Below are 27,455 nucleotides of genomic sequence, written 5' to 3'. Positions count from 1 at the left end.
GTCTACCTGTCGCTACCATTGACATGTTACAGACGAATGTTGCGTTGCTTGCCGACACTTTTCAAAATGCTTCTGCTGGCATGCCACGATCCCAAGAGAAGATGTTGCAGACGCCTCCGGTCTCGATGCCGCTGGACTCTGCGTTGCATTACCCGACAAGAGTGAGACGTGAAAAAAGAACATGCAGAGATGCAACGCTAAGGCGCCTGTGCGATCTCTGAATAGATCAGCTCTCCAAGATGGACAGCTACTGCGTCAATCTTAATTACCATTCTATCACACGTTTTCTGACAGGATTCGGCGTAACTCGTACACAGCCAAATTCCGAGCACAATGGATTGAGGCACAGCCGGATCGCTAGCAGTCCTGTTCTCGCGAGCATCGCGCTTTTCATGACGTTGGGTACTAGAGATTCTTCATCTCCAGAGTCTTACAATAGCTCAGGATAGCAAGTCATTAGTGCGCGATGAACTGACGACAGTGGGGTGGTCCGCTTTGACGAGACCTCCCTGGAGGATAGCCCCGTCTGTCCGCACCCGTTATCCCTGTCCAACGACCGTGCGTTTGTCGTTCCGTCCCATCACAGCCGAGGCCACGGACCAGCTCTTGTTCGCAGCAATGAGCAATTGCAATTCTGATTATCGGTTAACAATCTTCGACACTGCAGACATTCATTCTACAGCACTTTGAGGAGACAAGAGAGCTAGGAAATTCATGCAAGCCTCGCTCCTATGTCTTCTACTACAACCCAAATGATGTGAAGCTACCAATCAGCTGAATCCTTTGTGATAACACATGCTGCTCTTTGACATTTCTGTTAGACTGCTATATACTAAAGTAATCACCTTAGGTCTTAAGGTGGTACCACTGCTTTTGGTGGTTCAACTATTTCCCATTCAGAATGCTCTCACTATGTTGTGCGATGCTGCATCTGCATTACGGCGCCTCAAGTTCCTGCATCAAACGTGGCGGCTGTTAACTGATCTGGACGTGGTCATCGCAAAACCCGCAAGAGATCGGTAGACGAATGATCCATCTCCAAGTCATGTCAGGCCTGATCCTTACTGCATTGTATTGGTACTTCACAAAGTTCACATTGCAGGGCTTTGCGGCTAGTTTTGCGGCTGATGTCGCGGAGTTGTCTTTCCTTCTTCCTTTGTACCTCATAAGAAATCTATTGCAGAGAAAGACTGGCGTCTGCGATATCAGATATCTGACCAACCCGGAGTAACGCACCTCTCTAGTCATACGGAATTAAAGGCAGGGAGTGCCCTCAAAAGCCAGGGACCCTCTCACGAAATCAGCCATAAGACGTTTTGTCAACAAAAAACCGTTGGTTGCTAATGGCCTTCGGGAAATCCAACACTACCGTCACTCTACGTCGTACCTGGAAACTTTGTCCCGCCGTAAGCGACGGTGCTGCAAGGTGGTATCCTTGACAATTCCAGCAAATGAGGCGTAGCACTTGTTCCGTCATGATTAAAAGAAGGGTTCGGAGCGTTACATTGCCAAGAAGAAGATGCCGTAAAAGGAAAGACGGGATCTTCTATCATTGCTTGACGAATCATATCTACGGAGCGAGTCGCTCAAGCAAGACAGTTCGGTAGAGTCACAACGGCGTGCTTACAGTTCCAGTAGACACACTTTATTCCCACATCTCAGAAATACACAGTGATGTATGTATTTCCAATTTAGGAAATCTGGTCTTGTCATATCTGATAAAGCCAATCATCCACGCTGTGCCATCCCGGCACCTGGGGATTGTCAACCAGCACCTCTCAAAAGCAACAACATGGAGTCGTATGCAGTAGGATCTTCGTTTCTCTATCAGGTGTTGATCATTTCAACATTATCATGATTGACTTGTTCTCGGCGATTGAACGGTTGTAGTAGTGAATGGCTCAGAACAGGCAATGCTCTGTAACACGCTGCATGTCTTGGCTGTTGCACATAACAAGTTCCACCTATACTCTTTTCAAATGACACGGAAAATGATCAATCACATTTAAAAGCTCTAGCAGGGTCCAGGCCATTGTCTGTTTGAGTGAAGAGGATCATTACTCGAAGCCGTGTTGTGCTGACCATTCTGCTGCCGGCGACAATGGCCAGGACGACTCTGAGAAACATCGAGTGCACTGTGAGAAAGACTTGATGCCAATGTATCTTTCACGGACCACCCAGAATTACCCCTGTCCGACACGGAACCCAGCTTCAATGGTCGAACCTTAGTACCCCTCCGCCAGGGTTGGAGCTGCAATAGATCTTCAGATCCAGCAGTACACGGCAACCAAAAAATCAAGATATGCGCTAGCTTCCCGGAGGCACTGCTCCATTGTCTGAGCGCAAGACCACCAGGACTTGATACAGACAAAGGGGACCGCAGTGCCACTTTTGATCTGGGTACAACCTTACAAGCAACTATCCCGCCGTTGAGAGGATGGCAGTTGCCGTCAATGACACTGAGATTAGATGGCCAACCATAGGATAGGGAGGACGCCTTACATACAGCCTGGCAATAAAGTTACGCTCTAGAGCCTCGGACCGCTGAGCTGGTCCTGGATTAAGAAAGGCATGGTGCTCAATACTACACTCACGCTTTTTGATATCATGTTCTGGATTTGGCTTGAAGCTGATTGTAGATTTACGGCTGCTGGCTTAACACGGGATTTGTGGTCACTTCGTTCATCAGCCAGTGCGAGTGAGCGATTATCATCGGACCAGGAACAGGGTTCAGAGAAGAAGCAACCACCATCTTCTCTACAGTACAGTATGCAAAGCACTTTCTGTGCAAATGCCCTAGTCGATCTGCGCGGACAAAGAGTTCAAGGATCAAACAAAACATTTACGACTTATATTGTCCAGTAATACAAAGTATGGCTATTATAATGCTACATTAAACGACAACAAACCGTGCACCCTGGTCACGATAGCATTTGCCCTCTTCAGCTTTGCTTAGGCTGTCAACTGAAAGTTTATATGCCAATAAAGCTGCTTCAGCTTTGATACCCTGTATCCTTGGACGCCACAAGCGGGAATGCGCAGCTTGTCTTTGGAGTGCAACTGTGCGGATGTCGAATGAGCGAATTCCATTCATAGGTTATTTGTTGGGCCTGGGGTAGACTCATGCACAACATGCTCGCTTTTGCGGATCCCAGAGGGTGACCAGTATGGGGACACGGCTGGCTGGCTGACTAGCATGGTTGGTTATTGGTGGTGTGGGGATCAGAAGCATGTCTGAGCCTAACGTCAAGATGATGTCGTCTTTGGTGAAGAGTTGTTGGTGGGTTAATAATTGCTTTCCTACCCTGGGGCCGATTATTGGTCATCTTGTTGATTGTTGGGTTGTTGTATTGTCTCGTGAGGACTGTGCTGATACGAATGCGGCTATCACGCAGGCAAGAGTCGTATCAAGGGATATGAGATACATGGGGATAAGACGGCGACAATGACATGTTTTGGTGAGCGCCGTAAGTATTCTATTTCCAAATCGAGCTCATGATGATATTCAACATAACAAGGAATGGCTGACACAGCTTACTTCAGCCCTAAGTCCAGGTCCAAATCGAATCCCCGAGTCCCAGTTCCATGGAAACCAGTGATTTCTCATCACAACTTTGCGCCCGTTGTGATATACATGATATTGAAGAGTCGTCACAAGTTTGGCCACTGCACCGCCGCCTGCGGTCTGGGGTGGTGAACACGAACAAGAAGAGTCGAGAACCCACTGTCTTGAGGGTATCAGAAAACTTGACGGTCGAGCCTCGAGCACCAAAATAAATACAGTAGCGACCTTGTCTAAAGTGATGTGAACCGTCTCGCTAATTTCGCCTCTTGTGCTCTCGAATGCGAAGTTTCCTGATACACCCAGGATTGTTAAAGGCCATAAGTTGCGATTACCGCGCGAGATCAACAATGCATGTCTCGGAGCCTGCATTCCCGGACCCTCCATCTTGAGATCTCGACATCTGTTTTTGTCTGCCGGATTGTATGGGTGTCTTCGCTTGTTTCGAAAAACAGGATATTGAACAAGTCCATATTGAGTATTGCAACCCCATGAGCTCTCAGGGTCTTGCCCCCTTCATCCCAATACGGGGCTGGCTGTAATCTGATTCCAAAATCTCCGCCAAAGTGTCTCACTATCCTCAACACACGAGCAGCTGTCTGCTTAGCAGCCACACATTGAGTTTTGGTGATGCTCTCCGGCCAGTCATGTCGTGCGAATCAGACAGTGCGCCGGATATGGAAGCAAGGCAAGATGAAGATTGTCGCCTATCAGACAGCGGGAGGCTGAAGGAGGTGGTGCTGAGCACAGACTGCACTGTCGAAAGGCTGGGCAATGTTAGGAAGTCGTGATGTGTGATAGACCCTAGGTCGGCTGACAAGCCATGTGATGCCCTTAGCTTCAACCGAGCTCCCACCCATGGACCACCAAGATCTATTGCTCGACTTTAGCAGTCCATAGTTCACGGTCTGGCCCTGAACCACGAAGCGGCAAATAAATTGCAACGCGTCTTTTGTGTCTGTACGCGACGCGTACGAGGCTTAGCCAGCTTTGTTCTGTATGGAAAGTGTGTGGCCATTTACCCATAGTGTGCCAAGTTCACATGCTAACCCACAGACTAGGCAGTCACCGGGTCTATTCGGATTCACCTTTTTGAGTGAGACATGAAAACCATGGAAAACAATGGAATGCTCTGTGCACAAAGTGGTGTAGTGTAGAGAGAGACGGTCAACACGGATGAGACTGCTCGTTCACATTTGCCTCTCTGACATTGTGCGTATCATGCTGCAGCCTCTTCGAGGGACAACATTATTGAACGGGCTTTGTAAATTCGACTCCTAGAACGCTGTCCATCCATGGCCCGACCTTTGCCGCCTGTGTGTCGGACATACCAGCTTGGGAAAGCTGTGCGCTCCAGCTGGAGACGTTGTAAATGGATGATGACGCGAGAGCTGACAAGTCACCTTCTGCCGTAGCAGATGATGCACCATCGGCTGTGAACCTCTCAATAACACCGTGCCTGGCTTCGAAGCGAACTTTGGTCTGTGATTATGTTAGCCTATTTGTCATATGTCTCTACAGGACGTGACTCACATCAAAGTCCAGTTGCGGACGTTCCCGAGGGTCTTCAGCATATGGATAGGTCGAGAAGGTGAACTTTGGTGTTTGGCCATAGATCCAGTCCCGAGATTGTAACTCGCTGTAGCCCTTGCTGATGACATCCAGTTCAAGCATCTTGTCGCTGACTTCCTCTCGAACTTGAGCCTCGCCGTACATGCGTGCGAACTCCTGTAGCACAGCAGCCTCGAAAGCAACGTTCTCGATACCCACGTTTCGAACGGGGCTGCGGACGCTGTCGACGCCTCGAGTCTTGATATAGGGCTCAGCAGGTGAGCGTAGCATGCCTGAGATGTTCTTCAAGTTCGGGCTACGGAGGAGACAAGTTCCATGGTGGAGAGAGCGCAGGCGGGTGAGTTTGTAGGCGGACCCTGAGATCTTGTAGGTGCCGATGGGATCATTGGGGATGTCCATGACAATATCATGTCGTTCATTGACCCGAGTATTTGGCTTTCCAAGAGATGAGAGTGCCCTCACAATCATCTCTGCATGCTTGTTGCGATCGAATACAGCGGGAGGGCAAATGACACTGAAGTTGACGTTCCCGTCATCGTGGAAAACAGCACCACCTCCAGAACGACGACGCACGAGCTGCACTGGTCCACCAGTCCAACCTACACTTGTAGGATCATTACGGAACTGGTCAAGTCTTGGAAGATTTATCTCCATCCATGGGTTCTGGTTGCGGCCAAAGACGATACATGGGTCGTTGGTGTAGAGGAAGAGGATTGTTGACTCGGGAGGGGTCTTCTGAAGGAGATGGTGCTCAACAGAGAGGTTGAGGAAGGGGTCCCGGGATTTTGAAGTGTATACCTGGACCTTGTTGGATGAGTGAGATGCTGCGTCTGTGAATTGACGTCTTGAGATGGTTGACAGTGAGGGAATAAGTCGTGATGCCCTCCTCGGAATTGAGTTTTGAAGGGGGTTTCTGAAGAGCATCATGACGACGGATGAGCCAATGACAGCTTCCAGTGTTGGAGGAGTATTAACAATTAACAATTAGTAGAACAAACTAAAGAAAGACACGAATTCCTGCCAGAAACTCGGTGATATCCAAGACAATTGGTGAGTTGTTGTTGAAGCTATCCAATTAGCAAACAGAGGAGAAAACAGACCTTCTCAGCCTTGCATGTCCCGGAAAACTCCAAGGACCCACCCTGGACTCGAAATAAGACACTGAAAGCGCCTGTAAATTTAGGGGCGGTTCAACGGACAGTAGCGGTCCATCGGGTTCCAATCCAGTCGCGGCACTCCCCAATCCAGTGACATTGCTGTGCCTTGCATCTGTGGAAAGTACCGATTCTCAGCGCGAGTCCTCTTGGCTAGGGATCGATTGATTGATAAACTCGATCGATGATCGCTTTTCCATGACGTTTTTTACGGTGGAGGGTTCCATGATGACGGGGACCCTGTTAGTGTTAGGTATTTTTCTACAGTGGATATGCCCTGGAGTTACAGCGTCAGGGTGGGGATGATGAATTATCCAGACTTTTTCGATGTCTAGACCAAATATTTTTGAGTCACAGCAGTAGCAGCCCGATGTCGCTGAATTAATGGTATATAACAGTTATTCTCATTATCTCTGTATTAATCTGTATCATTTCGAATCACATTGATTGCCAATTGGGATTAATTGCTTGCATAGACTTGTCTGGCCAATTAGATCTGTACCAAAACATCTACCGAATTGCCCCTCCCCCGCGCTTCAATAAGAAGAGCAAGACAAAGAACACAGAAAGTAAAAAAACTGGTACCGACATCGGATAGGTCGATTTCCAGCCTCACAAGTTCTCGACTCCTTCCCTCTCCCTCGAAAACTAAACTCTCAACGGCCGCCATCTTTTTCTCCCGCTTCTTCATCTCCATAACCACCAAAACTCGCCTATTCTTTTGCTCCCCCTACATACACACTTAACTTGGGCCCATCATGTCCAGCTTTGGACACTTCTTCCGGGTGACGACGTAGGTTTTTACCCCTCCACACAGAGGGGCAGAAGTGCTAATAGACAACTTTTTGGTATTCAGCGCTGGCGAGTCTCACGGCAAATCAGTCTCGTGCATCATCGATAACTGCCCTCCCAACCTTGGCCTCACAGAGGCTGATATCCAGCCCCAGCTCAACCGCCGTCGGCCAGGTCAATCAGCCATCACCACCCCCCGTAACGAGAAAGATCGCGTCACTATCCACTCTGGCACCGAAGATGGCATCACTCTCGGCACACCGATTCTCTTGACTGTTCCCAATGAGGATCAGCGACCAAAGGACTACGGCAACAAGACTATCGACCTCTACCCCCGTCCCAGCCATGCTGACTGGACTTACCTCGAGAAGTACGGTACCAAGGCCTCATCTGGCGGTGGTCGCAGCTCTGCCCGTGAGACAATTGCTCGCGTGGCCGCTGGTGCTGTCGCTGAGAAGTGGCTCAAGGAGGCTTACGGCATTGAGATCGTTGCTTTCGTCACATCTGTTGGAAACATCAAGCTCTTTGGCGACACTGACGCCATGAGCGCTGACCCTGCTTTCCTCAGCCTGGCTGAGAGAATCACTCGCCAAGAGGTTGACGAGAACCTTCCCGTGCGATGCCCCGACGACGCCGCCGGCCGAGCCATGGAGTCGCGCATCGCTGAGCTGCGCGACGCTCATGACAGCACTGGCGGTACCGTCACTTGCGTTATCCGTAATGCGCCCTCTGGTCTCGGTGAGCCCTGCTTCGACAAGCTACAGGCCACCCTCGCCCACGCCATGATGTCTATCCCCGCCGTCAAGGCTTTCGAGCTTGGCTCCGGTTTCCAAGGTGCCGAGATGACTGGCAGCAAGCACAACGACCCCTTCGTGCCCGCTCCCGCCCTCGACGCCGCCTCCGAGAAGACAGGCATCCCCCGCTCCAAGCTCCAGACCAAGACGAACCATTCCGGCGGTATCCAGGGCGGTATCAGCAACGGCATGCCCATTTTCTTCAAGGTTGGCTTCAAGCCCCCTGCCACCATCAGCCAGGACCAGACCACAGCACGCTACGATGCCCAAGGCGAGGGCGTCCTCGCCGCCAAGGGCCGACACGATCCTTGCGTTGTTCCTCGCGCTGTGCCCATTGTTGAGGGCATGGCTGCTTTGGTCATTGCCGATGCTATCATGGCTCAGCACGCAAGACAGATGGCCAACGACGTTATCAAGCGATAAATGGACAGGCTGCTTTTTGAATACGAATGGGGAAAACAAGGGAAAGGACCAGATACCAAAATAGAAGTCTGAAAAGACATGAAACACGTTTTTGCATGGCGATGGGTGATCTAGTTTCCGAATTAAATGTTGAATAGTAAATGAATAACATGAATGAAGACATGGGCCTGTTTGGAATAGTGAGTGACACGACTTGATGAGTTTTTGTTTCAAGACCTACATCTATGTTCAATAACTAAACACGGTGCAGAGCGGAATCACCATTATTTTATCAAACGTATCAAATATGTTTTTTCATAGAATTTCGCTATTCTCCTATATGATCAAGTGAGTGCCTGGCGCCATCATAAGCTCGAAATTCGAATATCCCAAACGCCGTAATATATCAACTCCCCTGGCGAACAATACGTCTATATATCGCGGGGGTAGTGGGTATCATGGCCCTTCTGAGACGCAAACTCCAAGTAAATCCCTTGCTCCTTTGTCCAATCCCCATGTTCAATCTCTATTGTGTGCTTTTAAGTTTCTCCATTTTCACGTTGTGAGCTTTACTCGTCGCCTGACTGAAATACTCCTGTTTCGCTCTCGGTCTCGGCGGTGGGTCTGCTCCTGGCCGAGTCTCCATCACGAGCCATCATCATATCCTTTTCGGCCTGTATCGCCTTCTCTCTTCGTTGTTCAACATCTTCACGGCGAACAACCTTTCGTAGGCCTTCGCTTGCCTGGAGCAGGCCATCAATACTGATAGCATGTTCTGTCATCTGGTGACTGATATATGTGTAAATTCCGGCAGGTGTGTTGCATTGCAGCAGGTTTCCTTCGTTAAGCTTGAGTAGCGCGAGAGCTACTTGAAAAAGGAACGTACTGCCATCGTTAGTGCAGAGTACAACATCCCAGACACGGAAAAGAGCCTCTGCGCTGAGACAATCCGTAAACACAGACAAGAACCACTGGAAGGTCAACGCCTCAAGCTCAATGGACAAAGAGTCAAGGTGTGCTGAGAGCTTGGGTAGGACCTGTGCAACGTACTGTCGCAGCACTTGTTGATCTGCACGCGAGGCCATAAGTGAGTGGTCGTAGTAGCCATGGGGAAGGATGTTCTCGATGATTGATGTCAGAATCCAGAAAGCATCTTCGGCTGATGGCATCATGAGTAACAAGTTGGCGGCGATCAAGTTCATGCCTTGGCAGTAACCAACGTCCCTGTTGCGTCTGGAATATGCCAGCAATACTTCGTTCAATTTTTTGACGCCCGGACCTTTGCGGAAGAAGATGTTGTCTGTCAATGTTCTGTTGATGTCCATCTGGATTTGACTGACAACGACGGCATCATCGTCCTCACCGTTTTGAGTAACCAAATCTTCATAATAGCCAGGGATGCGAAGAGCAGCGGCTCCAGAGCACTCAGACCAAACCTTGGCACGATAGGCAACGGGAATACCGCCTAGTACCAGGGTCTTGAACTCGTTCCATTTGGCTCGACCAACCTTGCCCTTGACACCGAGTCCTGACACTCCGATCATCTCACCATCGGCGACTCGAGTCTCGGGTAAAATCATGGCAGGTTGTTCGTAGCGAGCGTCAGCAGCCGACTTGGCGGCAGCGATGGCCGCTTCACCCTCACGCTTACGCTCAGCGCGCACCTTGCGCAAAAAGTCGTTCCATCGTACCTCCTTGTCGCGTTGAAGAGCGTCGTGAACATCACTCAGTTGTCGAAGTAGCAACTTGACAGGTTCAGTGTCGTCTTTAGCGAGCGCAATCGACGACTCTGACTGAGAGGGTTGCGAGGTCTCGCTGTCCACCGCTGTGGTTGTACTGGCCGACGGGATCAGGCCAGAGTTGGTTGAAACGATTGCTGGCTTGACAGGTTCTGTGGGATACATCTCGGGTTCAGGCGTTTGAGCTCCTTCCATCACCTCTATCGACGGTATCGCTATACTCGGCGTATGGCTCAGTAGTTCCGTCGGGAAGGTCGCAATCTTCAGATAATCCGTCCATCTTTTAGCTTTACCCTCATCCGCATTGCGCTCTTCCATGCTGTTGATACTCTCGGGACGGCCTTCGCTCGATGTGCTTCCTTTAGGGCTAGGGACATCATCCAACACGTTAGGTGAAATGCCAGCTCGGCCATTTGCCAGCATTTCTGTCGTGCGGCTGCCCTTGCGAGTGTGTCGAGCGACCTGGGCTGCCTCTCGTTGTCGTTTCTTGCGTCGTTGATCGTAAATGAAACCAAATCGGTCGGTTAGGTATTCACTGTTCGGGAAATTGTTGTAGATGTGGGTTAATGTTGGTGGTTGTGACTCGGGTGATCGAATGGCGTCCATCTCAACAGGCCCATAACTCTCTTGTCGTGATGATAAGTTATCCGGGGGACTGCCTCGCATACTGCCCCATGGGTCCTGGTCCTGCGCCCTGCCTGATCCTTGAGCAGATGATCCTGGTGTCGCTTTACGCATCGCCATCAAAGCCTTGGGACCACCGGCGACCGATGCTGCACGAGCCTGACCCGCTCGATTGCTTGTGGTGGAAACACCGCGAAGAGAGCCTCCCCTAGTTGAGGTATTGCTCACAGCACGACCTCGAGATTCAGCCTCACGAGTGCTAATAGCACCGCCTGCTACCAAGCGTAATGCCATACTTGCAAGGGATGACGATCCTTTGCGCTCACTCACAGCTCCTGACTGAATACTGGACGCTCGGCTTGGACTTCGGGTCGGCTGTGTTTCTGGAGGACTGAAGAGGTCATCCTGTAGTGTTGGTCGCCGATCCATACTAGAGTGCGATCGTATCACAGTCGCGGGGTTGACTTCACTGTTCATGCTGTTGGTACGGGTACCTCGTTTTGCGGTCCCTGAGCCCCAAAGGTAATCTTTCCAACCCTTTAGAGTACCTTTTCCGTTCTCGCCTGGTGTGCTGACAGATTGACTCGCAGCTCGAATAGTAGAGCTTTTGGCCGTTGTCTCACCATATGCGGTAACTCCCACTGTATCCTGCATCGCATCACTCATAAGGTCGCTAAGGCCGGTATCTTCCCTCCGGAGTCCCTTGCCGGCTGCGCGGAGCTCGGCCTCAACGGCCCGTAGCCGAGTCTCGAGATCCAAGTTAGAGAGACCGCATTCTCGAATAATTTTACGAAGAGCACGTTCTCTCTCGTCAGCCCGGCGGCGCATATTAGCTATCTGGGCATCTCGTTGGGCCAGATCCTCGGAAATTTGTCTGATCAGCCCAACAGCGCCATGCCGCGATATTAATCGTTGAAGGTGCTCATCATCGGCGTTGTGTAACGAACCAGGCACCTTGCGTACTGGATGGTCCTCTTCAAACAAGGCACTTCGTGCATCAGAGCTTCCTGTAAGATCGACGATTGAACTGCGCCCAGCTTCGGGCACCGCAGGCGGGGGGACGGGAGTGTCGTTGAGAGTATCATTTTGGTTGTCGAGACTGTTGTTACCGGGGCTATCAGGCGAGAAGCTGGGGAAGCTGGTGAGACTCTTGTCACTGGCAGCGATACTACTAGCAGAGCTGACTGGTTGACTGGGTCGTTTTCGTCCGCGAGGGCCTCGGACAGTTGCGCTTCGGTTGCTTCTAGAGGAGCTTCGGTTGGAGGTGTGGGAAACGTGAGAGGCGTGGGATGCGTAGGAAGCGCTGCTGTGCTGGGAGACGGACCGCTGGAGTGACGACATAGGGTCGTTCGCTTCCATGGCCGTCGCCATAGCTGAGAGATGGTAAGAATTTACTTGTCTGTCGACAAGAGTATGGTTAGAGAGAGTTGAAGAGGAAAATGATAGAAAAGGGAAGAGAGGAACTGGACCAGGTACTAAGGTAGTAGGTAGACGAGCGAGCCCATCGATCAATCAATCAATAATGAAGGGTGTGGGTGTGACAGATGAGGGTGTGCGATCGAAGGCAACCGAGGGGCTTGTATCAGGTACATCTACTTGATTGGGATGGAGATGTCAACCGAATATGAGGTAAGATGGAAAGATATCCGTAGAATGGCTATGAAAAAACTAGATTCTAGAACAAATGCCAATCAGAGCAAATACCAATGTTTGATCCTTTTTTCTTATTTGAGGAGTCTTTGTCAATGTGTATAAAAGCAAGTGTCAAGCCAACGATATGCATCTCAAGGTGCAGAGTACATGTACATGTACATGTTCAGCCAAGCAGCCTAATTCCAGCGTAATGGAAGTGCCAGTGATTTATGCCCTTCTAGATTGTCCGGGTGTCTTGCTCCTCCGCAAGATTGATTGGCTTCCAGGGTTGTTTTAGGGAGCATGCGTTGGGTTGACCCACCGTCGCCCTACTGTCCGTCCATCCGCTCCGCACCAACAGCCTGTCCTTGTCCTGCCCGTTACAGAACTGGAACCCAATTAAGGATGAATGATGGAGTTTAACATCATGAGAACCTAAGAAAAAAGACACGACGATCAATACCTTCCTCCCTATTTTACAATGTAACCTAAAACGAACAAGAGAATAAATCATCCCTTAATTTCTGCACTAACCTTGATCAACCTCTTATATCAAAAGCGTGCCTGGCGCCGTCTCCACGGTTGGGTTAGAAAGGTTTTCTTTATCAAAGCCCAAGGGGTACAGTACTCCGTGCAACCGCCACAAACTTGTTATTTACAGTAACAACACGAAAGCTTTGACTGAATGGATCGCTTACAAGCTCGTGCGCTGAGATGGATTTCATCTCCAGGGCCATCCCAGCTAGACTGCGCCTGGCCAACAGCCCGAAGATTCCCGCACCCATTGCAATTCCAGAACGTGACAACGGATGTCTGTCTCCCCTAACAATTAGCCCATTGCATTACCCCGGCCTAGGTAGAGCAAGGGTGATACTTTGATACTGTCTCAGCTATCAAGAGAAACAGATGCTTTTCTCTTTGTAAACGAACGTGTTTGAAGTATGTGTCTCGTCTTCTGTCACGCGACACTCAAAGGCTTGGTAAAGCTTCTCTCAGCTTCATACGTTGATCAACAAAAGTTTACGCTCTCACTTTAGATGGCATGCGTATCTCTGACGTCGATGAGGCTGCAGCATGATCAGCGTGACTTCATCCTGCAGTCAATTTACCCGCGTTCACAAGGTACCCTTGAAGATTACCTCCCGTTAAGGACAAGTACCTGATACCAGCCGAAAGGTACGACACCACCTCCCTTGTCAATGCTTCTTGTAATTAATTATGAATCGCGCACTTGAAACTTTGCTCATCTTCAATGACTTCTTATACCATATATCCATACAATTCATGTATGCAGGAGGTACTTATAGTAATTACTCGTAATAAAACAACCCATTAACTCCGACCAATGCCAATCCCAATTGACAGCCCATGCCATGTTCATTCGTTAAAACCTTTTACCCCCTTTAATGGCCGTTCCCTGGCCTCTCGCTCCCTTGATCTAACAAAAATCAAAGTCATTATCGAAAACATTCCATGAACGCCTCGTTCAAAATATGCATACACCTCTCCCTTCGTCTTCTTTTTGTACACTGCAATGCTCCCTTAAGCAAAGCTATCTTCCGCATTCCAACGGCTGCTTCTCATCGTCCCTATCGTCTCATTCTGCGCCGTTACGTCTTTGCATGGCGACGAAACCTCGCCAACGAGCGTCTCATCTGGCAACAAGCCCTCGGCAACCAGTGTCTGAAACACGGCGTCTTTGGCTAGAACCGTCTCTCGGTCGATGCCGAGCCCGTCCAGCTTTCGTAGTCTTTTGCAACTTGCCACAAATACAATCTGGTGTAGTCGCCTTCTTAGTTTGGTCATTTCATCCAGTCGACTGGAGTACAGCGCATCCCGCTCAACGTCTGCATCAGGCAGCATAAATGGGTCGACATATCCGTTGCGATCCATGGGGACCAGCACCTGCATAGGCGCATAGAATCCGAGCGTGACGGGGTTATCTCTGAGGTCAAGTTGGGTGAGGTGTGGGAACTCGATAAGTAACTCCGTCACCGCAGTTGAATCAGCAAGTCTGTTGCCTGCTACCAGAAGCTTCTTGAGTCGTGGAATGAATCGTAGTGGTTCCAGATCTCGAATTGCGTTGAAGTTAAGATTCAACGTTCGCAGGTTGGGCATCAGCTGGCCCAGATTGTCTGGCAACGCTTGAACGCCACAATTGGCAAGCTCAAGTAGTTGCAAATTGAGAAAGTCCACCGAAGGTTCGAAGGTGCCCAGGTAGTTTCCGGACAGGAATAGTTTTCGAACCTCGCAAGCTGAAGAGAGGAAACCGAGATCGAGTGCTTTATCTGCCCGCTGCTCCCTGAGACTCAGGCTGTCCAACTTTCGAGCTCGGCTAAAGCCTGTCAACTCAGTGATGCGGTTGCGATCAATGTGCAAAGTGTGCAAGTTGGGCATGTTGCTGATGTCTAAGCAAGTAAGTTCATTGTCGCTAAGATCAAGTTGACGAAGTGCTTTGAAGCAGGAAGACACTGTAAACCTAGTAAGCTTGTTCTTGGAAAGCTTCAGACGTCCCAGGGCTGGTGCATGCTCCAAGTTCCGGATTGATGATATTTGGTTGCCTTGCAGGTCGATTTCGGCAAGGCGTTCCATCTTCACTCTTGCAAAGTCAACTTCCTCGATTAAGTTGTTGCGGGCTCGAAGGGTGAGAAGGCCGTCATGGGTATCAAGACCATCAAGGCTGGTTATCCTGTTGTCGTCCGCCCGAATACTTCGCAAATGTACCAGACCTCTAAGCGCCGATAGACTCTTGACCTCGTTACCAGAGATGTCCAAATACTGAAGGTTCATCAGGTGGTCCCAGGACGTCAATTCGGTTAGCATGTTCTGCGACACCTTGAGCTGCCGAACGCTGGATGGCACACCGTCCAGGTGTCCGAGAGCGTTCTTGGAAGCGTCAAGCGTCACCAGTTTGCCACAGAACTGGTCTAGCATATGCAGGCTTGTCAGCCGCTTTTCCTGAAGATCCAACTCCGCGATATCTTCCCAGTAAGGCTCATAAGGCTCTACCTCACTAAGCTTGTCCACGAGTTCTCGTATTGTCATGGACATGACCTTCTTAGAGCCATCACCCGTGGCCGCATGTCGACGGCCCATGACATAGCTGACCTCGAAGCCCATCGACTGATCTGCGTTATGGAAAGTGAATTCAGACAAGGGGCTGAGAGAATATTTTCCAACGTTTTGGCCAATCAGTACACTGTCATCTGGAGTCGGTTGGAAGAAGTTGTTGCCAGGCGTGTGGTTAACAACGAAGCTGAGGCTGGTCCGGCGCGCATCGGGTGTTTTATGGCTGACAACGCTGGTATCCCCGATGATACTGACTTGTCGTTGATCGTCAAATGGCATCTCGATGGTACTATCCTCATCTTGCTCATCAATGCGTGAAACGGGACGAGGTACAAAGGCCGGTCCGCTTCGTGAAGAAGTATGATGGTGGCGGCTTGAACCATGCCCGCTATTCTTAAGCGCTGACTTTCCAACATTGGCACTTCCTGGCGATTTCCTCGGTGAGGAACTGTTAGGGTGCAGGTTGGGAAGCTCTGGGTCATCTTCCAGGTTGTCCAAATCCTCTGCCAGCACCACATCTTGAATGACGGATGCTACAGGAGAGGAAAATGTGATGGTAAGGTTACGCCTCTTGGTTGTCGTCGAGGGTGTGCTACTAGTCCTGTCGTCATTGAAGCTTTCTTCGCCTTCAATAGATTGATCCAGATAAAGTTCCGAATCTTCCAACACCCGTGCATCCAACTTCTCGAACTCTTCACGAGCCAGACTGGCCATATCTGGGCTCAGGTGACCATTGGGAGACAAGGTCATAAAGCCTCTAGCAGATCGATTCTTGACTGATTTGGTAGGACTGGCGGGTGATTGTGACTGGCTCGAGCTACGGGGAGCACTGGGCTTCTTCGCGCTAGTAAGAACAAGATTCGCCATCTCCCTGGTCAAATCGACAGAAAGGTCTGGGATACTCGCAAAAGGATCATCATCACTGTCTGAAGGTAGGATGTTCATAGGTTGACGAGTGGGGGTTTCCTTCTTCTTGATCCAGATGTTGTTCTGCTTGTCAAGATACATGCTACCCACTCGATCGGGAATGAGATGGGACACACTTTCAGGCATGATGGTCCTACGAGTCTCGGAAGCATGCGAGGAAGTCGTAGGATATGTCCTGTTAGTATCAACCCCTGATGATTGAGATCGTGCCGGGCTTCCAGATGAGCCATCATGAGACGGACCTGCCGTCAGCCGAATATTGGGTGGGTCGCTGATAACCCCTTCTTCGGTGTTGTGAGACACATCTGGTTGGCTGCGTTGAGATCCTTCAATCTGGCGTTCGACTTCCTGATCAGCCAAGATTGCCTCCTTCACAAGACCCATAGATCTCATGGACAACGTAATAAGATCGCCCATGTCACTGATCTCTTGGTACTTCTTAAGCCGCTTGATAAGTTCTGGATCCTCTTGATATTGAGGCATCCTGGACATCGGTTTGCCCTCACGACTGGGAGGGCGAGATAAAGGTTCATTTGTGGACTCCTGATAAGAGTCGTCAGCTTCGTCGGCTTCAGGCGTAGCATTCTCCGCCTCTGATTCCTCGACACTGGACAGGCCTGGCTGTCTGACTTGATTTCGGATCATGGCCATGATCTGCGCAGCTTGGTTGACGAAGTCCTGGGTCATGATCGAAGGTTTTCGATCCACTTCACTATGGTCTTCTGTTGCAGTACCTGGCATCTCCTGTTGCAGGGCCCGAACGGAGGAGTGCTTCAGCAGATTGTTGATATCGTCGGCCTCAGAGTCCAGAGTCATGTTTGGATCAGTGCGCAGCGATGACCTACGGCTAGCTGTAGGGCTGTGCGGGTGAAGAATTGTTCGCATTGCCAGGACACTCGGGTGAGCGAGCTGGTAGTCCCCAGGTCGGGCATCCTTACGTTTCCTTCCCATTATGGACTGCATTTCACGGCTTGCAGATTCTACACCCTCCAGCAAAAATTCGCGACCGAAAGCAATGTCAGCTCGGTGGAGCGTGCGTCGACGCTTCGGGGTTGGGTCCTTGGACGGAGACGTTCGAGGTCTCTTGCCCTCTGATCCGCTATCGCGTTTGGGGGTGTTGCCATTGCCAGGTGCTCCCTTAGCTAGGTTCAAAGCTTTGCTGCGGATCTGACTTGAGCCGGATGCTGTCTTCTGATGCTTGCTGGTGGATGAAGATGTTGACTTGTTACGACGCCGGCCAATTTGGAGTTCAGGATGCTCAGCAGGCGACGAAGGTCGTTCCGGACTTTGTAAAACTGGTTTAGGGGATTGGGGGGATGATGATTGAGGAGCATCATTTTCTTTATCAGAATAAGCTGCGTCACCTTGAGTAGCGTAAGAGATTTCCTCGCTGAACTCATAACCTTCAAGATCTCCAAGACCGAAACGGCTGAAGAATTTGCCTGGGCCAAGATTGGGGGCCAGTGTAGGTAAAGACGGGCTAGACATAACTTCGGAGCGTTCGTGAACGGTAGAGTCGAACTGACTATGCGGACCAGGAGATCCAAGTGACTGACGAGACGGGGTACCAGACAGGCCTTCTTCAAACTGACTAAGACGTCGAAGAAGTGTTTGATTGGTAAATGTATCATAAGGGCCAAAAAGCTTCAGGGGACTTCCAGCGGATGGCGCACTTCGGCCAGAAGGGATCTGCTTCTTGTCGGGGCTGGGAAATGGAGCTCGTGGGAGAGCCGGGCTGAGGTTGAAGTAGTCCGATTGATAAGGATTGGTTGCATCTGTTCGAACCGAGGGATATTGTTTCGGAGTGCTAGCTTGCAGAGACTCCTCAGCAAGCATACCGCTTGTATCGACATTCAATCCAGGGCTGAGGTCCCTAAAGCGAAAAGAGCCGTCCCCTGATCGACCTCCCCTTTGAGTGTTTAGAAATCCTCCTCGAGTTCCGTACTCCTCAGTGTCCTCGACATTTTCAGAGGGGCCTGGGCTGTGGCTATCGAAACCCGTTCTTGGATCAATGTTAGGGTCAAGAAGCATCTGGTTGATACGCAACGCTTCAAGTTTGTTTTTTAGCTTGTCCGCTAGGAGCTCAATGGGGGCAAAATCCATATTGCCCTCCTTGTCGCTTTGTCTTCCAATAAGAATTGGACTGAAATCTTCATTCCGAACCACGCTTTGTCCACTAACCTTTCGTGAGGTGTCATTCGCATCGGAAGGAGCGCTTAAGCAGCTCTCGTCGCGATAAATCTGGTCTCGTGGTCTTGAAGGGGTTTCTTCGTCTCGCGGGCTGCACAGAATAGAGCCCATGGAGTCTTCCACATTAAGCTTGTACTTGATCTCTCGTTGCGTCCTTCTGGGGCTCGGGCTTGGTGTAACGTCGTTCGGGTACATTGGCTCTTGGTCGTCGAATTCATCCAGTTCATCCAATGGATCTAGGTCGGGCTCGAGGTCGTTGCTCATGATGCGCGAGGGGTATGAAGGTGGACTAGACGGCATCATAGAAGACTCCTGGCGCTGCTCGTGGTCGACATCGTCACCCGACGGTGTTGGTGGCTTGAACATGTCTTGTAAACCGGTCGCAGCTGAGCAAAACAGGTCGCGCTGTTCGCCATACTCGACGTCACCATACACTAATCGCCTCTTCCAATCCGGTGTATCTTCTTGTCTACCAGGAGAGGATTTGTGTTGAATAGTGTTGTGGACAACTGAAGCACTCGTGGAGGCAGAGACAGATCTACTGGCGAAAGTTCCACGCGCTGGTTTGGAATCTCTTGATGATTGCTTGTTTCGATGGCTCGAGATGTTGATACCATTCGGTGTTCGCTCGCTGAGTATATTGAAGCTTGAATCGCGGGCGGTTGATAATTGGGGCCGTGTGCCTATCGTTCTACGCGGTATCCGGCTCGGGGTCCCTCTAGGTTTGGGCTTGGGCTCTTCGGCGTCATTCAGGGGAGGAAGTTGAATAGCAGATGAATCAGAACCGGGCTGGGAAACCCAGTCCTCAGATAGAGAGTCCAGCCAAGCGTGCTCCATGGCGTCGCTTTACAACCGGAAATCAACGTGTAAAAAAAGTCAATGCGAAGCCATGAACTAAACAAAATTATATTGCGATGGCGGATGGTGGGGTCGCAAAGGAGGTGTGAATGCGACACGTGTGTGTAGAAGAACGGAAGGGAGGTAATGTGTATGCTGAAGTGAAAATGTATTAAATCAGTGGTAAGAAGTAGGTTTTTGAGAGATAGACATGAAGTCACAACAAAAACATTAAACAAACAGAAGCATGGGGAAATCGAGATCGTGAGGCGGATGTTTTGCGCGTATCCTTGAACTCAAGGTTCGGAATAAACAAGACTAGGGTCCTGGTTCTGGTTAGGCCCGTTGCTGTGTCAACAGAGATATCCCTGCGAGAATCACGTGTCGACGCTATTATTTGGATCTTGGATCTTTGTTCAAATATCAGTTAAGATACGGAGTAGCGGAGACGTAAACCCTGCGACACTACAGAAAATTCACCATCTCTTTCTTATGACTTTAGATGCCTCTTTCAGGTCCGTGTTGAAAACTCTTGGTCTATCATAATGGATTTTTGACGACGTTCCAAAGTTTTTCTAAGCCCAATGAATAAAGGAGTCGTTCAATAGATAGGGTTCACGACATTTAGTTCTCAGTTGTAATTGTCTATAGTTGGTGATTAGTAGAAAAGAATACTATTGAAAGAAAGGCAATCACTTGTTCTGTATTGGATCAGGTACCCTAGATGAATCATGGTTCTTGTCTGGAGAGTCATGACGTGCAGCAAGCACTTTACGCGCCGTCACGTGATCCAACGCGGGGCGCGTCTCCCGGGTGATCGTGCATGCCGATTCACAATTAATGTTCAGTCATACCCTGGACTTGCGTACCATGAAAATGGTATTGATCCATGTATACTAAAATTGAAACAAGTCTTCACGACGCGGAGGGCGAAACCCTCCAACACCAAAGTTATGACCCGACAGCGTGCTGACCCCCTAGCGGACGAGCTCGCACTCGATTGGGGAGACGGTGCGATATACTGCGAAGCGACTTGTGACCCCGAGGATATCTATTACGAAGGATCAGACGACGAAGATTACGAAAGTTCCGCTGCTCGAAAGATCCGATACGAGGCGGCAGGCCAGCGCTTTCTTGACGGCAAAACGCCGCTCATTTTGACTGCAATACTGAAAGGCCCCTTCGAGCCAAGCGAAACAAACTGGGTGAATCCTTGGCGGTCGAAGCACCGTACAGCTGAGGCTTCTGCAAGAATCAGAACATCCCCTGGGAAGCTTTCAAGGTCAGCCAAGGTCAAGCGAAAGTCAACAATACCAGAAACAGTCCGCCGGCCCCACGATAGTCTGGAATGCCACCTCCCGAGCCCCGAAAGCCTAAACCAGACATCTGAGACTGAACCGCATCCTTACCTAGAACAAGACGAACTGGTTAAGGTCCAGCAATGGAGGGATTCTGTGAAGTCCGGGGAGGAACAGAGGGATCGATTCTGGACGTCAACCCCGCAAACATCAGCATCTGAGAGAAAGAGAAAAGCAAATGGTTCTTCCTGGTTGAAACTCTTGACGAATAAGCGTCGACGAACAGATGTTATGGATTCGGGTTCTGTCGACACTCCCATCCGACCCAAGCCTCAACTTCTAAGTTCAGCTACTAATGCAAAAAACACTACTTTTACAAGTGACCGGGGTCACTTGTCGTCTTCGGCTGTCATAGCAGAACGATATATCTCAAAAGTCCAGAATGAGGCTTCGGAGGACGAGCTATCTCGTGATGATGCTGAATCAGACCAAGCCCCTGCGGACTCATCATCGCCCTTGTCGCACTTACAGTACACTCCGGTCCTAGACCCAGAAGTCAATTTCTTATCACAAGGCACGTCTGGGCAACAAACACCGAGCAAGACTCATACATCCCGGCAGCAGCTCGCCTCTAAGCAATTTGCTCCAGAGCTACAGAACATTGCAAAGAACATTCTCGCCATTAGCCCAACTTTTGAGACACAGGAAGATGAAAGCTTTTGCTTCAAAATGCGGCAAAGGTCCAATCAGGACGATAAGGCTACGCCTGATGAAGACGAACCTATGGCAGAAGGTGCTGAAGAGACTTGGTCTGGCCTTTCTTCGCACGACCAGTATATGGATAGTATCGTTTCTATCTCCGACTTGAAAGCCAGTACCCCAACAGAGGAGCTTGTTGATCCACAGACCTCGAACTTGCCGGTGGATGCAGCTATGTCCGGCGCCGCGAATTCATCATCATCATCCTCGATTTCAAGTAAAGAACTCGATGAGTCTAAGCTCCCTAAGGAAGTCACACATAGCACTGCCAATATTACCAGCAAGCCATCTTCAGTGACTGGGCCTACAGATTCTGATACTGAGCTTTCTAGAAAGTATCTTCGAAGCTCGACAACATCGCCAATAGAAACCCGTGCTCCAGAAGGACTTAACGAAGGTCAACGAGGGGATGAAGTTCAAGATGTAGATATGCAAGAAACAACGGAGGCTTCGGTAAAGGCCATTGTTCCAGAACCACAAGGCGCAGCTCAGCAGGATGGTGAAGCTCAAGCTATGGATATTCAAATGACAGCGGGAAAAAGGGACAAATCGACTGCAATTGATAGTTCCGGAGGCAGTGAAACTGAATCAGCGGATGATTCTAATGAAGACGTGAGCGAGGAGGCTAGTGAGGAAGACATACCAGAGGTCAAAGAACCAGCAGCAACTTCCGACAACACGCCCCAAATCGCGATTATACAACAAGCGGGGACAGCACCGTCTGGAAAATTGGAACATGAAAATTCAGATTCCCCATCTGTTCCTGCATCTTTTCCACAACAGACATCGTCAAGCAGGAGAAATACTACCTTGGCAGGTCCAGCTTCCAGTCCTGTGAGGGTCTTTGAGAAGGAAGCAGGAACGAGATCGACTCAGTCGACACCCAGCATGGCAAATGGCCGTCAAATTTCCAACTCCAGTCAGTCATGGAATCACGACGCTTCTCCAACTATTGTTAATACTCCCATGTATGAGCAACATTTAGAACAGCGGCCAAACCTGTCGCACTTGAAAAAAGATGCCCCAATATCCTTCTCTCAACAGAGCCCATGGGTAGCAAACAAATTTTCTCAGTATGCTAAACTCTCTCTTGGTCCTTTGCTCGCAAAGGACACAGAATCAGTGCAAACGGGAACTGGTCACGCTATAATTCCAGCTAGTCCAATAGAGCAAACGCCTTGGACAGATGAGACGACGGAACTGCATGTCGACCCTCCGCAGCGTACACCCATTGCTGAAAAGGGGGATCAACAGGTATCACATGAGTCCACCACACCTGTGGTCGAGGCTGAAGGTGACGCAGGGATTCACGAGGAGTATATAGCAGCGACTCCCGCTGAAGCAGCAACGCCTGAGCCTCAATTCTCAGTTAGATCATTCGCGTCTTTCGGGATATTCTCTCCAGAGCGTAAGGCTCAGCAAGCCAAGCGCACCGCTTGGAGGAAATCGGGGTCTGGCCTCCCTAGCACACAGGCCATCTTGGCTTCAGCGACCAAGAATCCTTGGGAAAGCAATACCTCTGAGCGTCGTGTCTCTTTTGCGCCTTTGCCTGATATGCAAGACCCAGAATCGAGCATGCCTGCAACGCCGTGCCCTTCTCTTTCCAGACGTCAGGGCTCTCCGCCACCCAATACCCCTACGTCTGAATTGCCTACATCAGAAGGCGACAAGTTTCAGAAACACTTCAATGCCGTCGCACGGGGACCTATCATACGTCGCCATCACCGTCTCTTGCCATCAGAGTCCCAGCGCACTGTCGGTAGCCCCTTGCCGGATGCAATGGCAGATGCGTTCCTTTCAACAGATCAGCTACGACAACAAACTACTTTCAACGGTCCTGCTAAGAGCGATCGTGAGTCGGACGAGTCGCAAGATCCCTTTGACATGGTCGCGGACATCATGCGTGAGGAATTCGACCAAGATAGTGGTATGGAAGTCGCGATACAATCACCTATCAAAACTCAGGGGCAACAGAGTCCATGGTAGTGGCATCACTACGATTCTACAAATCTTTTGGGCGCTTTTCACATGCCTAATTATTATGTACATGAGCATGAAAGGACTTTTTATCATTTACACGGCGTTTGCGCTGAGCGTCTGCCAGTTCGAATCATGACAGGAGTTTAAGGGGTCAAAGGGGCATGGAAAGCATAAGCACATGGCCAGGTCAATACGGGTTAAATTTTGGTGTTGGTCCTCTTATTTTGGCGCACGGCAGGTAGATACCTTAGCATAACACTATTCAATGCAAAATCGCGTTTAGAGACTGATTACAAACAAGGTTGAGTGGTGAGTCTTGACAAGTGCCAGCAGCTCAAGCAAGGGCAAAGTAAGTTCCTATGCAAATAACCAAGCTGAGTCACCGTAGTCAACTTTCTTAATCTGCATATATATCAACTAATAAGCACCGGTCGCCTATTGTTTTAACCACGTGCAACGACTAACATTCCCGGTCCCGGTCCCTGACAATGAGCAGGTAACTTTGCTTGAAACCAATTTCCGGAGCATACGATTTTGACACCGCTTGTTCTCAATCATAATCATGACGAAGCAAAGAACCTTATCCCCATACTCGCCGGTTTCAGAGGTGTGCATAATGTAAGGCATGTAACGCTGTCTCCCTACATCAGTGACTATCGCCCATGAGCCCGCGGTCCCGGAGCTGATTCGCTGGGATATCACGCCAGCTCACGGATCTATAAGCGATCTTACGAATGTATTCAGAGGATTTTATTAGTGATAGTAATTAATTCCAAGTTTTCGCTTGTTTGGTTTCTGGGGGAGGTACAAGTATACTTTGAAGCCCTGGATACACGCCCCCGAAGGCGCAGTCGTGCCTGGAACGACCACATGGTTGCAATAAAAGATCTTTGTGGATGATTTAGTAACTAGATCGTCGATGTCTTTGATCGGAGCGTACGGTGAGGCAACGAGCTTTGTCCCTGTTCGGGGTCGGGGTCGGAGAGGATGCCGGCGGGTAGACTAGAAGCATCAGAGAACGTGTCGCAGGATTCCTTGATCGTAATCTTAAGATTGACTCAAACAGGGGGTCCTCAATATTGTTTTGCTTTGTTTCGCTTTACTTTGATGGTGAGAATATACTTCCTGGTCATAGAGCTGTTGGGATATCAGGGAGTGACAGCGGCGGAATCGGGGGTGGAGAACTTGACCGTCCAGTCCGGTCCCGGGAAGACAGGCCTGCTTCGGGAGAGAGATCTTATTAGTCGGATCTAAGAGGCTGCAATTCTGGTTGCAATTCTAATTTTCTGGGAAGTTAGGGCTGTCGTCTCTTGTCTCTTGTCTGCGATCAGCTTGGCAAAGAAGACCGGCCCATCGTGCAAGAGTCATATGACTGCAGAGTTTTTGGGTTTGTGGATTGTATCCATCGTTTTCTGGTTTCTCGATGCCGAATATGGGAAGATAGAATACCCAGAGGCGGGGATCTTGACTCTGACCAAGGACAAGTTCACATGGTCTACTCTGCATCTCGAGGTAGAGACTCACCCTCGACCGGATCTTTAACCGGTCAAGACGGCTAAAGCCTGCATTGATAGCACCCATCAGGTAAGCCTTCCTCGAGAATCACAAGGGAAGCACACGACATATCGCGCCGATCGACCAGTTTACGTCCACAGTCTCTCTCGCCTGTCCCCTTCCCCTGAATCCGCCCTGAGCCAAACGACAAGAGCATGTCTCACTTGAGACAGCTTGTCACTCTCGAAAACATTTAAGGGTGTGCATGTCACCGTGTCTTTGTTTAACGAGATGTCGAGTCCGGGGGAGGTGTTGAACTTTGGAACGTCATGGAACGTGAAGTCGAGGCACGTTGTTGCAAGACGAGCCACGATTGGCCGGAGAGAGATCTGCGACATTGACTTTTTGGCGAGATAGACATGGAAGAAAGAGTCTGACTAAAAGATGGGGTAGATCAGCGGGTTTGATGATTGGACAATTGAGGTAGGGATTGTTTAAGAGCATACCATCCATGGAAGATGTCTTGATAGCTGTTGATGGTGTTGGTGTTGGTGAGAGCTACTTTGGCGGGATGGGACGTGCCGTGATAGAATAAGCTACTGCAGTTTGAGGGTGGGGAGATATGGACAATTAGCTTGAACTTGCAGAGCACACAGGATGAATTGGAACGAAATAGTTCGAGTCTGGAACTTTTCTCTTGAGTTTTGTTGATCTATACTTTGTCCGGACCACCGGGTAGGTTAGACTATCCTATCGCCAACCCGTGAATGTGTCGGGTAACTCCATGTCCTGCGCCTCATCGGATCAAGGGCTCATAGCAATTCCACCGATTAGATTTTGCAGAATTGACATCCATCGATTTATGTAGCAACGTTGATAGCCGCGTTGCGCAGCATTAAAATAAGCCTGCAGTCATAAATCTATGGTTCTTCTTGCGGACCAATGCACATCAGCGGAGCTATCATGACAGTGTTCAATTGCCCCAACATAATCTAATAACACACCCCTCGAAGAGAACATGAGAACAACTTTGAGTACGAATCATCTTTACCGCGTATGGATTTCCAGGAATAAGCCATTCCAGGGGAATACTCACAGACTCATGCCCAAGTTCAACTCAAAACCCATAATTTCGGCGCACGGCAGGGCTTGGGCCATTCATCGGAGCCTCTGAGAAAACGTGTCTCGGAGAGTTTCATTGTGTCATTAGATGATGAGCTGGCTATGATGATGATGGTTGTGGAATGAGACGGACGACTGAAGAGGCTGGACGTGGCAACGAGACCTCTACTGGCCGCAATCAATATGTCGTGTAATTTGTAAGCCCAGACCGGGCAGGTCGAGCCAATGCCGAAGCATGTGTCTCCCCAGTTTCTTAAAAGCCACGAGATATGATATTCCTCTGCCGAGTCGCTGGGGTCTTTCGACTTGGCAAATCCGGGGTCGGAGAATGATCTGCGATTGGAAATCGGACTGTTTGCCCAAGTTAGATCACCTGGCGTGATTGCATTTTCAAGACCATCATGAATGAATTGGAAGATGTCATGATCTTGGGGTCTTGGGGAAAAGCATCACATGATTCTTTTTAAAATCCCACCGTAGGGAGCCCCTGCACTAAATAGAATCGAGACTCTTTTTGACATGCATACATGGGAGTAGTCGGGTTCAAGCAATATTGCGAGTGTCATCATGTCGGTCGACGGTGGTTCGTCTATTAGTGTTGACATTGTGTGATACAAACGGAGATGTCCGCGACATTGTTTTGCATCTCGATGATCAAAAGCAATCATCTGTATATTACATGAAACGTTGCTACAGTACAATGGAGAACTGTTGTTGCTTGGCTTGACGCGTAAACATTTCATTCAGAAACCCCAGTTCTTCAAGTGCCGTAACGCCATGTTCTCCCTACCTATGCAAATCAAAAGGGTCCGAGACCTTACGCTACGTCACCCTAGCCAAAGCCTCAGCACTTCATCTTCATCGTTATTCCCTATAAATGCTCGACATTACGGATAGACCGTCATGGATAACTTAGCTCAAAACAGAGTTCGCGGCCTCGTCAAAGCGAACGGAAATAATTCAACTGCCAGAGTCAATTTGTCCAATCATATGACCCAATTGCTAACATGAACCGTCAATTGTCCCATGTAAAAGAAGCGTGGATCGCCTCGACGGGGTCGTTTAGTATTAGTATTAGGCAAGCGAAAGAGGGAGGGTCAGCGTGATCAAATGGAAAATCAAAATGAAATGGCAGAGGACAATGACCAAAGAATGACCAATACATGATCCCAGTGAAACAGAGCCACGGGGTCCGCCAAGAGACCGACAGAATACGTCAGCTTCGTGTTCAAACTTTTGCTGTTCTATTGAAATAGCAACAGCCCACGTTGGGGAATAACTGTTCTGTACAGTGTAGATGTCCTAGATATAGAATAACTAGACCATGTGGAACAGACCTCTTATCAGCCATTGACCTTTATCCAGCAACACATGTGCCTGGCACGATGTGGGCACAAGTGCAAGATTGATTCTTTCACCCGCGACAGGGTCAAATTAACAAAAACTATCCACCTCCACTCTCTGGCAGCAACGGGTACAGCGGGTCTCCTTTTTAGAGGATTGCCTAA

The 27,455-nt window shown here is 49.6% G+C and overlaps 5 protein-coding genes across 5 annotated transcripts; 2 read left to right on the top strand and 3 right to left on the bottom strand.

Moving 5' to 3' along the window:
* Positions 1–4,810: 4,810 nt before the first annotated feature.
* On the bottom strand, positions 4,811–6,061 carry B0J16DRAFT_322977 (uncharacterized protein; the record flags this gene model as incomplete). Its single annotated transcript, XM_046125743.1, has 2 exons — positions 4,811–5,044; positions 5,096–6,061. The coding sequence occupies 2 exons, from the start codon at positions 6,059–6,061 to the stop codon at positions 4,811–4,813; spliced, it is 1,200 nt and encodes a 399-aa protein (XP_045980077.1).
* An 805-nt stretch (positions 6,062–6,866) lies between these two features.
* Positions 6,867–8,574, top strand: B0J16DRAFT_374522 (chorismate synthase). The gene is made up of 2 exons (XM_046130610.1): positions 6,867–7,081; positions 7,145–8,574. Exons 1-2 carry the CDS (start codon positions 7,047–7,049, stop codon positions 8,295–8,297), a joined length of 1,188 nt encoding a protein of 395 aa, XP_045980076.1. The 5' UTR covers positions 6,867–7,046; the 3' UTR covers positions 8,298–8,574.
* A 25-nt stretch (positions 8,575–8,599) lies between these two features.
* B0J16DRAFT_347065 (rab-GTPase-TBC domain-containing protein) lies at positions 8,600–12,106 on the bottom strand. The gene has a single exon (XM_046128521.1). The coding sequence runs from the start codon at positions 12,008–12,010 to the stop codon at positions 8,846–8,848; it is 3,165 nt and encodes a 1,054-aa protein (XP_045980075.1). The 5' UTR covers positions 12,011–12,106; the 3' UTR covers positions 8,600–8,845.
* A 1,333-nt stretch (positions 12,107–13,439) lies between these two features.
* B0J16DRAFT_347064 (uncharacterized protein) lies at positions 13,440–18,732 on the bottom strand. The gene has a single exon (XM_046128520.1). It carries the CDS (start codon positions 18,719–18,721, stop codon positions 13,814–13,816), a length of 4,908 nt encoding a protein of 1,635 aa, XP_045980074.1. The 5' UTR covers positions 18,722–18,732; the 3' UTR covers positions 13,440–13,813.
* Positions 18,733–20,247: 1,515 nt separating this feature from the next.
* Positions 20,248–23,337, top strand: B0J16DRAFT_272754 (uncharacterized protein; the record flags this gene model as incomplete). The annotated part of the gene is made up of 2 exons (XM_046123611.1): positions 20,248–21,850; positions 21,926–23,337. The coding sequence occupies 2 exons, from the start codon at positions 20,248–20,250 to the stop codon at positions 23,335–23,337; spliced, it is 3,015 nt and encodes a 1,004-aa protein (XP_045980073.1).
* Between the last annotated feature and the right edge of the window lie 4,118 nt (positions 23,338–27,455).

Source organism: Fusarium flagelliforme (genome assembly GCF_020744385.1).
Source record: "Fusarium flagelliforme strain FIESC 12 MPI-CAGE-AA-0113 chromosome Unknown B0J16scaffold_6, whole genome shotgun sequence".
NCBI lineage: Eukaryota > Fungi > Ascomycota > Sordariomycetes > Hypocreales > Nectriaceae > Fusarium > Fusarium flagelliforme.
This window is presented reverse-complemented; position numbering and strand designations above follow the sequence as displayed.

Excerpts from the sequence above, each read along its gene's own strand:
- B0J16DRAFT_374522 (XM_046130610.1), top strand. The coding sequence starts at position 7,047 with ATGTCCAGCTTTGGACACTTCTTCCGGGTGACGAC. Across the intron at positions 7,082-7,144 it reads CACTTCTTCCGGGTGACGAC|CGCTGGCGAGTCTCACGGCA; the intron begins GTAGGTTTTTAC and ends TTTGGTATTCAG.
- B0J16DRAFT_347065 (XM_046128521.1), bottom strand. The coding sequence starts at position 12,010 with ATGGCGACGGCCATGGAAGCGAACGACCCTATGTCGTCACTCCAGCGG.
- B0J16DRAFT_347064 (XM_046128520.1), bottom strand. The coding sequence starts at position 18,721 with ATGAGCAACGACCTCGAGCCCGACCTAGATCCATTGGATGAACTGGAT.